The 13,491-nt window shown below is 49.1% G+C and overlaps 1 protein-coding gene across 8 annotated transcripts in view; it reads right to left on the bottom strand.

The window, feature by feature from the left end:
* MYO5A (myosin VA) overlaps positions 1-5,025 on the bottom strand; it is a 199,244-nt gene extending 194,219 nt beyond the window's left edge. For all 8 annotated transcript variants that reach the window (XM_075069627.1, XM_075069629.1, XM_075069631.1 and 5 more), the window contains exon 1: positions 4,963-5,025. In XM_075069627.1, the coding sequence (XP_074925728.1) occupies positions 4,963-4,989 (27 nt within the window). In that variant the 5' untranslated portion in view covers positions 4,990-5,025. The remainder of the gene's footprint in view (positions 1-4,962) is intronic.
* Between the last annotated feature and the right edge of the window lie 8,466 nt (positions 5,026-13,491).

The raw sequence follows: 13,491 nt of genomic DNA, 5'->3' as shown, positions 1-13,491 counted from the left end.
TTGCCAAGCTCTATTAGGAGGAGATCACCACCAGACAGACATTTAAATTGTTTTATTTAACTAAAACAACAACGTTAACTATTCTGGATTTTTTTCTTCAGCAGCAAACTTATCATATTTTAACAAAACAAGCATGTCCCTCGCTTCTCACATTTATCTCCAGATTTCTTCTCCTTGTCCAGATCTATTCCGCCCCTTAGAATTTTCTATTCATTGAACGTTTTGAATCTTTACACTTTTTTAGAGAGAGGTAAGGGATTGACTCTGTGTACACAAATTTGCAGAGGGACAATAGAGTTGAGGTCTGTTATTTCTCACCTCTATATATTTATTTATTTTAAACATTTTTGCTGTTAACAAGCACGTTATCTCTGGAGACACAAATCCACAGTTTGAGAACTGCAAAACTAAGCATCTCTGATGGTATCTTCTAGACTGAGCACTGAGTCCCATTGGGTAGATAGAAAGATTAACCTAAATAATGTATACAGAAGCCTGTGGAACCCCATAAGATTGGGTCCCTAATCCATGAACTATTGGAACTCATTTACAAAACTTTTCTTAAATATTACATGAATATATTGTCTCATACTATAGAATTAGAATTTATAATCCCTAGTCCATGATGAGATATCTGAGCTATAATGTATCTGAATTAAAACTATCTTTAGATAGTTTTTTTTCTCAAAAAGGATTTTATATTAAAAAAATTAAATACAAAAATCTGATTTAAATTAAAAAAAACAATTTTTTTTTTTAAAAAGTCATTGGTTTTTATCCACCCTTCTTGGCAATGAGTTGCAAAGGTTGACTGTGCATTGTGTGAGGAAGTACATCCTTATGGTTGTTTTAAGCCTGCTACCTATTGATTTCATTGGGTGACCCCTGGTTCTTGTGTTATGTAATGGCGTAAATAATTTCTCATTCACTTTCTCCACAGTATTCATGATTTTATAGATTTCTATAATATTTTGGGTTAGTTGACTTTTCTAAGCTGAAGAAACCCACTCTTTTTAATCTCTCTTCATATGGAAGCTGTTCCATACCCCTATTCATTTTTGTTGCCCTTCTCTATCCATTTTCCAATTCTAATTTCAAGTTGACAGTATCCCTTTCACAGCAGAGTACCATAGTAAGGTCTCAAGACTTCACTGTGCATTTTCAAAATACCCTACTGTAGAACATTTACTTCTTGTCCCCCAGGTAGAACAAATTACTGTTTTATAATGCCCACAAGCGTGCATGACAATTCACAGAAAACACATAAAAGACAGGCCTCTCATGGCTCAAGTATTTTACACTCTAAACCAGAGGTTCCCACATTTGTTCCTCTGCTTGTGCAGGGAAAGCCCTTGGTAGATCGGGCCAGTTTGTTTACCTGCCACGTCCGCAGGTTCGGACAATTGCAGCTCCCAGTGGCCGCAGTTCACTATTCCGGGCCAATGGGAGCTGCTGGAAGTGGCGTGGGCCAAGGGACCTACTGGCCGCCGATTGGTCGAACCTGCGGATGCGGCAGGTAAACAAACTGGCCCAGCCCACCAGGGGCTTTCCCTGCACAAGCGGCAGAACAAGTTTGGGAACCACTGATCTAAACTAATCTATATGTGGCTCGATCCTCAATTTAACAAAATCAGTTTAGGAGATAATTCAGTTAAAATCAGAACAGCCCCTGGTGTGGCCATTCTTATTGCGGATTGAGTCCATATTAACAATTTTACTTAGGTTGTTATGTGTGTGGGGGTACATGCGTAAATACTGGGGGGGGGGGCACATTGGCTCCAATTTAACTACAACGTTTTTTAATTGATTTCTTTAAAACCAGCACTTAAACTGTATGTCTATAAAAGGCCTAAGGATGTGTTCCTGCAAAGTGAATCATGTAGGCTCATTTTTACCCTCACATAGAGTCCCACAGAAGTCAAAGTCTTCAGGACTTTGAGACGTTTGCTGCTGCAGTAATGGACCTCTTCATTAATTCAAAATAATTTGCCCACACACTGAGCTAAGGAGCTCCACATTTCATCGTTTTGGTATTCAATATACATACCTGTAACACCAAGTATGATCCTTCCACTGCACTACTGAACCTCTGACACCACATAAGTTACCTAATATTTGGTCCAGTCCTAAAGTAACTCCTATCCCAAGATACAGAAGCTATGCTAAGTCCCTTTGTATCTATGTTAAGTCTAATTCCCAATAGAAGCCCTGTGTACTTTGAAGAACTGTCCCAAGTGACTGTCCTGAATGTGCTTACCTCTAGTGGAGAGATGTGAAAGCATATGGTTTTAAAGGCGGCAAGAAGAGTTTGCGGTCTGAGCATAAAGGATATCTTCAAGGAGTGAGACTGCTTTTAGTTTATTATTTTTTAAATCTTCTATTGGGGATTATACCCAGTCCTTGTTTTATTTTATTAGGTCTTTTTCACCTCTGCCTACTGTGGTTTTAAATCTGCCTACTGTGGTTTTAAATCCATTATTTATGTTCATTAATCAAGAATCATACCAATTTTACTCTGTTACTGCTATGCTAAGGAGGACACCTAAACATTTTAAACTGGGGAATGGGAGAGTAGATATATGGAGAAAACTGAGGTGAGTGTGAAGTCTAAAGATAGTTTTAATCAGCCTGAGAGGGTTTCACATTTATTAGACGTCTATAAACCAGAGGCAGAAGGCAACTTTCCTCTTTTCAGGGTAGTGTACACTGGAATAAAAGACCCGTGGCTGAGCTGACTCAGGCTTGCGGGGCTCAGGCTGAGAGGCTAAAATTGTTGTGTAGATGTTAGGAGTTGGGCTGCAGCCTGAGCCCTTGCGGGGTACAGAGCTCTGGCTCCAGCCTGAGCCCAAATGTCTATACAGTTATTTTACATCTTTGCAGTCCAAGCCCCATGAGCCCAAGTCAGCTGATCTGGGCCAGCCATGGGTATTTACTGTGTAGATGTACCTTAAGCCTCCTATCAAGGTGTTGCCCCAGGATAATATGGCATTCAGTCCCTTGTATCAGCCTTTTATAGGTGTCTAGTGAAATTTTCAAGCCCTGCTACAAAGAGTGTGAAGAGTTTGGTTTGTACTGACTATTTATCTTCAAAGCAATGCCCATTATCTCTCTGCTTGTGGGTGAATACCAGAAACAAGGTGAAAGATTTCAGCCCATCTAAAAAACAAATTTGCTATTCATTCTCCCTCCTTAAACAAAGAACTAGACTGATCATCATCAAATATGTTCAAAAGTCACCCCAGATTTGAGATTGGGCATCTCTCAAAAAGACATGATTTAGCTCAACCAGAAGTTATTGACTTAATGCACGAATCACTTGGTGAAATCCTATGGCCTGTGTTCTGCAGATCAGATTAGATTACAATGGTCCCGGTCACCCTTAAATAAAATAAACTGGGGACCATAGATTTTACCAGGTTTTGTTTTTTAACATGCTCTCTCTCTCTCTCTCTCTCTCTAATTCATTGCTAATACATAACACGTACATTTCAACAGACCTTAATTTGCAATCTTTCCTATCATCAAAATCTACATACTGCTTTCACATTGATCTTTCCAATGCATGAACTGATGAGATATTAAATTACAAGACGTAAAAACATTAGGAGATGATGTCTGCTTGACTAGTGTACCCTACTAAAAAACGTAGTGTACTGCCTCACTGCTGGCACTAGAGATTCTGAATCAAATCCAAGAGTCAATATAATCTAAATGTGCAGTGTCACCAAAAAAGTTAATTTTAATCAGTGGTGCTGAAGCTAGGGGTACTGCCACACACCCTGTCTTGAAGTAGTAATAACAAACACCAATACATGGCTTCCATTGGCGGCACTCCCACTATAAAAATTGTTTGAGCACCCTTGCTTTTAATGCTAGAGGGCTTTCTACCTCGTATGTTTCAGCAGAAGGTTTTAAGGAATTGGACAATACCTTTAGAAACCATCATGATAGCTGAACAACAGAGACCAATGTAAAATAAAAAATAAAAGTCATTTTAAAAATATCCACGGCCACATACCTAGAGTATTGATTGTTCAACTATGCTGAAATGGTTGTTCTAATGTGGTTTGTACTATGTCTGATATGGGAAGGCTATAAGCAGAATTTAGATTAAAAAATCACTAGTATGAATCTCAGAGCCTGACTTATTGACAATGGAGCATCAAGGTGACTAATGCCTCTTCCTGTGAAATCCAGGAGGTTTATATCTCTGTCTCTTCACTCCATTAGTATAACCTAACTGTCTACTGCCTCCATATCCCTACAGAAGAACAGAATAGATGAAAATCCATGTATCTCCTAAACTGCAATGCTTTAGCTAGCATGCAGAGTAAAACAAAAGCCATCTGATTATAATCAAGTGGGTGTGACATCCTTAGCCAGTGAAAATATATTAGAAGGTAACTGTTCAAGCAAACATGCAATGGAGATATGAATATTAGTCCTTTTTAAACAGACGTGTATTGGGAAGGAATAAGGTAAGAAGAGGTGGCAGTATACATGATAAGGAAATGTCCACAATGGTACATACATCGATGCTATCCCTCCCTCTCCCTGAGCCCTTTCACTTTCAGGTCAGAAAGGGGGCACAGGCGAAGTGGGAAAGATGCTGCTGGAAAGGATCATGAGCGAGGTTCACTCCCTGGCTCCGTCACTTCCTGGCTGCCTAGCTCTGCAGAGCCGCCGGTGTGCTGGCCACGGGGCTGCATGAAGGACAATCGCTGCCCCCCGGCGAGTCCTTCAGATGGGGAGAGCCAGGAGGAAGGGGACAGAGGTCCGCTCGCCCCTTCCCTCGCTTCCCAGCACCCCCCTCCAGGGACCGACCATCCGCCACCCCTCCCCCACCCTTTTCATTCATTCCCCCGCCAGCCCCGGGCGGATGGGGAGGCTGGTGCCCGCCGCCGGGGGCTCTCTCCCCGCCACCCTCTCCCCGGCCGCATGCGGGGGGAGCCCGGTCCTTACCTTTGTGTAGAGCTCGGAGATTGCCATCGCGCTGCCGCCCTCGGCTCCCGTGAGCGGCGCGGCGCGGCGCGGCTCGGCTCGGCCCGGCCCGGCGATGCTGTCCCGGCTGCTGCGCGAGCACCAGGCCAGGCAGAGCGAGCGCAGGGAGCAGCAAGGTGAGAGCCCGGGGGGGGTGGGAGGGGTCCCGGCGTCTCCATGGCAACCTGCCGGGCCGCGTTCCTATTGGCCCGCGCGGCCGTCACTCGGGACCCGCCTGTTCGCGTCTTGCCAGGCCTCGGGGGCGCAAGGGCGCTGCATGATGACGTCACTCGTGACATCACCCTTCGGGTGCCCGGCCTGCCCCAGGGTATGGTGGCCCCGTTGCTCTCCTCGTGACGTCATAGCGTGACGTCACCCCGCGAGGGCGGCCGTGGCCCCGCTGGTGTCGTTCAGCCCTTTGCACCCCCCGGTTGGGTGGGGAAACTGAGGCACAGAGCGGGGGAGCCGCTCGCGGTGGCCAAGCTGGAATCGGAACCCAGGTGTCCTGACCCCGCCCCGCTGGGACGGAGCCTGGGCTGGGGGGGCTGGCGGGGACCTCGGGGGGTCCAGTCCCACCCCCGCTAGTCACCAGCCAGGGCTGGGCCAGGCCGGAGATCCCAACACCCCCCTCGGGAGCCCATCCCAGGGCTCCACCAGCCTCCTGCTATGCCAGCATGGACCTGCCCCACTGCACGGAGACGCAACGCGCCTCGTTCGTCACTGCCAGCCTGGACCTGCCCACTGCAACGGAATCCATCAGCGCTCGTATCTTCACTGCCAGCCTGGACCTAGCCACACTGCAACGGAGACCATCGGCGGCCTCGTTCTGCACTGCCAGCCTGGACCTCCCACTGCACACGAGATCGCAGTCGCGCCTACGTTCTGTCACTGCCAGCCTGGACCTGCCCACCTGCCAACGAGAGACCACGCGCCTCGTTCTGCTCACTGCAGCCATGGACCTGCCCCACTGCAAAACGGAGACAACGCGCCTGCGTTCTGATCACTGCCAGCCTGGACTGCCCCACTGCAACGAGAGAACATCGCGCCTCGTTCTGAATCACTCCAAGCACCTGGACTGCCCACTGGCAACGAACCATCAGGCGCCTCGTTCTGATCGACCTAGGCCAGCCTGGACCTGCCCCACTGCAACGGAGAACATCGAGGCCTCGTCTGTCACTGCAGCATGGAACTGCCCCACTGCAAGCGGAGACCATCGGCGCCTCGTTCTGTCACTCGCCAGCCATGGACCTGCCCACTGCAACGGAGACCACATCGCGCTCGTTTGTCACTGCGCGCCTGGACCTGCCCACTGCAACGGAGACCAATCGCGCCTCGTTCTGGCACTGCCAGCCTGGACCTGCCCCGCTGCAACGGAGACCATCGCGCCTCGTTCCTGTCACGGCCAGCCTGGACCTGCCCCGCGCAACGGAGACCATCGCGCCTCGTTCTTCACTGCCAGCCTGGACCGTGCCCCGCTGGCAAACCGGAGACCAGATCGCGCCTCCTTCGTTCTGTCACTGCCAGCCTGGCCTGCCCCGCTGCAAACGGAGACCATCGCGCTCGATTCTGTCACTGCCCGCCTGAGACTGCCCGCTGGCCAACGGAGACCATCGCGCCTCGTTCTGTCATGCCGCCTGGACCCCGAACTGCAACGGAGACCATGCGCGCCTCGTATCTGTCACGCAGCCTGACCTGCCCTGCCTGCCCCCACTCACAACGGGAGACCATCGGCGCCTCGTTAGTCACTGCCAGCCTGACGCTGCCCGCGCTGTGCACGGAGACCATCGCGCCTCGTTCTGTCACATTGCCGCACTGGAACCTGCCCCGCTAGCTACACGGAGACCATACGCGCTCGTTCTGTCACTGGGCCAGCACTGGACTGCCCCGCTGCAATGGGAGACGCATGCGCGAGCCTCACGTTCTTGTCACTAAGCCCCTGAGACCTGCCCCACTACACTGAGACCATCGCGCCTCGTTCTGTCACTGCCAACTGAGACATGCACACTGCAACGGAGAACCATCGCGCCTCAATTCTGTCACTGGGCCTGAGACTGCCCACTGCAACAGAGACCATCGCGCGCTCGTTCTGTCACGCACCGTCCTGAGACCTGCCCGCTGCAGACGGAAGAACCATCGCGCCTCGTTTCTGTCACTGCCCCTGAGACCTGCCCGCGCTGCAACGGAGACCATGCGCGCCTGGTTTGTATACTGGCCGCCTGGACCTGCCCACTGCAACGGAGACCATCGCGGCCGGGTCGTTCTGTCACTGCCCCGCAGAGACCTGCCCCACTAGCAACGGAGACACTCGCAGCTACGTTTCTGTTCACTGCCAGCACTGGACCTGCCCCACTGGAACGGAGACCATGGCGCGCCTTCGTTCTGTCGGACTGCCAGCCTGGACCTGCCCCGCTGCAGACGAGAACCAATCGGCGCCTCGTTTGTCACTGCCAGCCTGACTGCCCGCTGGCAATGGAGACCATACGCGGCCTCGTTCTGTCAACTGCCACCCTGAGACCTGCCCGCGCTGCAACGGAGACCATCGCAGGCCTCGTTCTGTCACTGCCGCCTGAACCTGCCCGCACTGCAAACGGAGACCCGATGCGGGCGCCTGACGTTCGTGTCACTTGCCCCCGAGACCTGCCCGCACTGGCAAACGGAGACCAAATGCGCGCCTCGTTCTGTCACTGCCCCTGAGCACCGTGCCGGCATACAACCTGAGAACCATCGCGCCTCGTGGCGTGGTCACGCCTGAGACCTGCACACTGCAACGGAGACGCATCTCGCGCCTCATTCTGATCACTGCCTCCGCCCATGGCCCCTGAGGACGTGCCCGGCTGCAAGCAAGACGCATCGAGCGCCCGGTGCGCAGCGCGGGGATGCTCAGAGCGCCCGCCCGGCTCGGGTCGCCATGTTGTTAGTTACCTGTAATGCGGGGACCGGGCTCGGGCTGCTCCGCTCTGTGCATTGTGGGTATGAGGGATGGGACGGGAGCAGACAGCCCCGGCTCAGCCTCTGTCAGACGGGCCGCGGCTGCTGCTCGGTGCGTCCTGCCTCCCGGCTCCACGGGGGCGGGGGCCACGCCGGGGAGCAGCCAGGGCTGGAGGCTGAGAGAGCAGCCGGCTCCGGCAGAGGCGAGGGGGAACCAGGTCCAGGGAGCAGCCAGACCTTCAAGCTAAAGGATGAGCAGTGGAAACAAGGATTGGTTTTCATTTCATTTTTCTACTTAATTTTTGCCCGGGGGGGGTCTCCCCCTCCTCCTCCTCACGGGGGTGGAAATTGCCCCTGCCCACTGTGTCTAAACCCTGAACACGCTCTAGGAGTGTGTGTGCTCTGTTTCCCTTTTCCTCTCCCTCTCCATCCATCCATCAGCAAGGGTGGTGGGAGAAGAACCAGCCCCTCCGACTGCCTAACCCCCAGGACTCCCACAGTCCAGCCTCCCCCTGTGGAGACGCTAGGTCTACACCACTACCTAGTGAGTGCAACCAGGGCCAGCGTTAGGGCAATTCCACCGATTCCTGGGAATCAGGCCCTGTGCCTAAGAGGGCTCCTCAGAGGCCGGAAGAGGGGCCCTGCACCCTTCGCCGAAGTGTCACCAGAAACAGTGGCAATTGATTGAGCTGCTGCCAAATTTGCCAATGTCTTTGGCAGCATTTTGGCAGCAGCTCTTTCGAATCAGGCCCCACACGTCCTAAAGCCAGCCCTGTGTGCAATCTCTCACTGGAGAGCCTGGGGCAGCCACCCCTCAGGTGGTGGTGGCTAAAGGGGAGAACTAAGCCCAAGGGACCAATTTGACCAGTTTCAGCCAGGGAGGGAGGGGGGCAGGAAGACAATGTGGGGGGCTTGGCTGGGCCCCTCCAGGCAAGTGTATCTTGAGGGAGCCCAGCCAGGGCAGGCCCTGGCCTGCCTGAGTGCACCACTCCCAAAGGGATGGAGCAATTCCTGGCCCCAGGATCATCTTTGGCTGTACTGTCAGCTCAGCCCAGCAAAGTCACCTCCCAGTAGGCTGGTGAGTGCAGCCAGGAGGCGGGGGGAGTGGGTCAGGCTGTGAGGGGGTGGGGAAAGTGTGTGCGCACTAGGGAGTGTGGGTTCAGGGGGGCAGTGCTGGGCAGTTGTGGTGGGGCTGTGGGCAGGGGTGGTATTGTGCAAGGCATTGTGTATTTGTAGCAGGTTGGGGGGGCACTGGGCATAGTGGGGATGGGGCCCTCTGGCCATAGGGAGTTGGGGAGTGTTGGGCTGGGGAGCTGTGTGACATGGCATGGGCCCACCCCTAAGAGGAAGGAGTATGCTGCCAGCCCAGGGCCAGGCAGGCCACTGTGCATCTGGCAACTGTGAGTTTGTAAATAGTGCCCTCACATTGGGCGAATCCCACGCCATACCCCATTGCCTCTGGCTGGTCCCTCGCTCCAAGGCCTGACCTCCCCATTGCCCTGCTCCACTGCCTCCAGGGGGGGCCACAAATATGGTTGGTGCCAGGCCTACAAAAGGTTAATCCAGCCCTGCCTTGAAGGCAGACTAGGACATTGTACCTTGTTCCCTCACTTCTGGGAACTGCTCTGTAGATTTTCTTCCTTACACCAATCGTGTAGTGAATGGGGACCGACAAGCGGATAGATAATGCCCTGCCCCTTGCTTTTGGCACTCTCTGTTATAGGCCCAAGTTCTTAAGAACATACATATACCAAAGCTAGGCAAACAAATCCCACCACCTTGGCAGATCCAAACAGGGATATGCACATCTTTGAAAAACTGAGCATCTGTCAGATTGTAACAGGAAGAGAAGGCAAAAGATGGCCACACATGGCCATCATAATATGGACTTGCACCTATGGCTTCCACTGTGGAATTCAAGAGAATCATCTCAGCAGTAGTGAAGCCTGTGCACAGCTGCTTTTGCTTTGGCACTAGAGTCCACATTCAGGTTGAATCTTGGGAGGAGAGCTGCAGTGCAGTACACATACTTGCTTACTGCTTAATAAATAAATAGTTGGAGTCTCTTCCAGTGTTGGTTGTGGCAAAAGTTCTTTGGGAATAGAAATGAAACTATACACCTTCCAAGAACATTTTTCTTCCTTTTCCTTGGGAATGCACTACATTGTTCAAAATGGCCTGTTATTAAAACACACCCTTTCAGTGCTTTAATCACCACCCTAATGGCTCTGCAAACTTCAAACACTTTAATCTTTTAAATGGGACCTTTGGATGGGGTGGATAATTGTGCTTAAAGAGCAATTTTCAGCTGAGAATCTCAAAGCATCATACAAATGTGAGTGGTAATCAGTATTAGCTCTGTTTTACAGTGAGGCACAAAATGTCAATGTGCAAATAATCACACAAAGCCACTGGCAGTCAAGAATAGAACCAAAGTCTCCTGACTCTCCATTAGTACTCTGACCACTAGCTGTGTTCCCATCCTTACCTCTGCTAAGTGAAGAAGAGAGAGGGAAGACAGAAAAGGGAAATAAAGAAAAAGCTGGAGAAAGAATGGAGCCCTATTTCAAACACCTTAAATACGGGCCCTGGATCTTCGATCATCATGTGCTAAAAGTACCACCTACTGATGTTGGAAGGGGGCAGGAAGGAGCTGAGGAATGGGGGAAAAATTAGCATACTTTATGATGCTGATTCAGCAGGAAGTTGTAGCTGTTTAATGAAGAGTAATAATCAAAGGAATATATTCAACTGTCAATCTGTCCATGATTATTAACCAAATTATCATCATTGAGTTCCTAGGAGACAGGTTGCCATTATCAGAACCAGCATCCCAGCAAGAAGCTATGGTTTGAAGGGGCATGAACTACCTTCTTATTCCTACCAATTAATCTTCCAGTTCAAGGTTCAGGCTTTTTGGCTGAGAAGTTTACACAGCTGCTCCTCATAGCTGTTCTGTGGATAAACAGCAAATGTACTTTAGGACCATCAAACACCATTCATAAGCAATGAACCTTACAAGTTAGTGTTTTTTTAGTCTAATTTTAAACTGATCATTGTCCTTTCCCTCCCAGCATTTCCTGTGGGCCTCTTCTTGCCTGTTATCCTATATTCACTGAATTTCTCACTCCCTTGGAGCTTGTGTCTTCCTGACTACAGGACATGCCCTCTGGTTTTTCCTATTCTCTGTCATCATTGCCCACATACTTGTCTCCTCTCTCTGATACTTTCATCTTTCACTCCATCTGGGTACATGAACTTACTGATTTTTAAAAGAGACCTGAATTTGCTCTCTGTGCACTTGCTCAGGTATAAAACCTACCTTGTTTCTTTGGGATGATGCATACGTTAAATGCAATCCAAAAAACCTACTTTCAGTAGCTTAATTAACAGTGGATTATTGTACAAGCCCATCACAGCTGGAGCCCAGGATCCAAATGTAATTACAATTACAAAAAAATATTTGCCTATACCCAAAACACACTAGTGGTTGGGCACAATTCCATCTGAACTAGGATTTCAAGACAAGGATTTAGAGGCAGTGACAGTTTTTAGGAACAACCTGCCTGTAATATACCTAGATCAATCACTTGACAGGGTTCTCATATACGCTATTTTATACTGTATTTCAAATCAAGGCGGAGAAAATGTTGTGAGTTATCTTTCCAGACATTTAGAATAGGAAAATAGAGTAGAAGTAAATTTTTTTCCAAAAGATTTAAAAAAAGCATTACCTGGTCATTTAAAGCTCTCTTGCGTACACCCATTTTGTGATCTGGTTCAACTATTGAAGAGAAATTCTGCTCCAACTTCAGCCCCATATAATTCCATTTGAGCCTTTAGGCCCAGATCCTGGTGTGCAGGGTAGCTTTCTTTGTGCCACACTATAACTTTTGGATTCTTTAGCTGGCCACAGGACCACCACAGGATAGGGGGAGTCATCCAGTGGCACTGAATCAATACATGCTGCTGGCATAGGTGGCATGGAATGGCTTGTCTATCCCTGCTGATGGACTGGGTCCTTGGAGTCAATGGCAGTTTAACTCAAAACAGCTTCCCTAAGGCTATGTCTACACTACAGACCTTACAGTGGCACAGCTGTACCGGTACAGCTGTAAGGTCTAATGTGTCGCTGCTCTATGCTGACAGGAGAGAGCCCTCCCAGCGGCATAATTAAACCACCCCCAATGAGCAGCGGTAGCTATATCAGTGGGAGAGCCTCTGTTTCTTCTGCAGAGTTGACTATGTAACATAGGCTATGTCCACATCAGTACTTTTGTTGGTGAAAAGTATGTCGGCCGGGGGGTGTTTTTCACACCCCGGACCAACAGAAGTTTTTCTTTTTGTTTTGTTTTTTGTTTTTTTTTACCAACAAGAGTGCTGGTATGGACATGGCCTGGACTTACACATAGTCAACTCTGCAAATGAAACAAAAAGCAGAGGCTACATTCCTCCACCCCCTCCCAATATTAAACTCATCATGCATTCCAAGAATCTGCACTATGGTCTCTACTTGTGGGAAACAAGCAAGGACAGCTTCCTTCTCACCCAATACCCACATGCCAGTCATAGTTAAAAGCCTCTGACTACTAACTAGAGGAGGCTTTACCATAGGAGACAGGCAGGAAGAGACATGCTTTTATACATGCCTCACTCTTGAGACAGATGTAGCCATAGGATGTGTTGAGCAGTCTGTACTAAGTTTTGGGTTTCTGTGAGCTTTCAGAAAATAGACATTTAAGCTGCATGGTGAAATATTCCAGCCTTTTGAAAACTTGTCTTGACCCTGCTATGTATGTTCTAATGGGAATTCATCACATCTTTAAGCAAAAGTGCTAATACCCAACAGCACCCCTTTGAGCTTATAGAAACACTATCCTAGAGTTCTGACCAAATCTTCACAAAAGTTCACAGCCCCCATTTCGGCACCTACATGACAGGGCTAGATATTCAAAAATGCTTAGTAACTGGAAGTTGCTTCATTCTGAAGTGTTGGACATTATTTTCTTAATGTTTCACTCAAATCCAGCTAAAAACAACTATAATGGGAATTCTCTTTCACAATAAAGAAGGGCTTGTATTCTAGACAGATTGGACTTCTGCCTCCATATCATCAAACTAATTCCACATCACCAGGATTCACCATTGGTGGTTATTTCACAAACAGAGGAACATCTTAGGAGCATGCAGTAGAAAGGCACAGTAATGTCTACAGCTGAACAACTACACAGGAGCAAAGTTTTAAAAGAAACACCAGTTACCTTTAGGCTACGTAAAGATTTAAAACAGGCCACTAAAGCTTGTTTTTATTTGTAGGTTTTTTAAATACGTCACTATTTCATAACTTAGCAAATAAAGACATTCACAATTCTCAAGTCCTTCATCCAGCTTCTAGAACAGTGGGTCTCAAACTTTTTTTTACCCATGACCCCTTTCACATTGCAAGCATCTGACTGCGACACCCCCTCCCATAAATATATTTAAAAGTGTGTTTAATTTAACACCATTATAAATGCTGGAGGCAAGCAGGGTTTGGGATGGAGGCTGACAGCTTGCAACCCCCCCATGTAATGACCTCGTGAC

Source organism: Chelonoidis abingdonii, chromosome 9 (assembly GCF_003597395.2).
Source record: "Chelonoidis abingdonii isolate Lonesome George chromosome 9, CheloAbing_2.0, whole genome shotgun sequence".
NCBI classification, from domain to species: Eukaryota; Metazoa; Chordata; order Testudines; family Testudinidae; genus Chelonoidis; species Chelonoidis abingdonii.
This window is presented reverse-complemented; position numbering and strand designations above follow the sequence as displayed.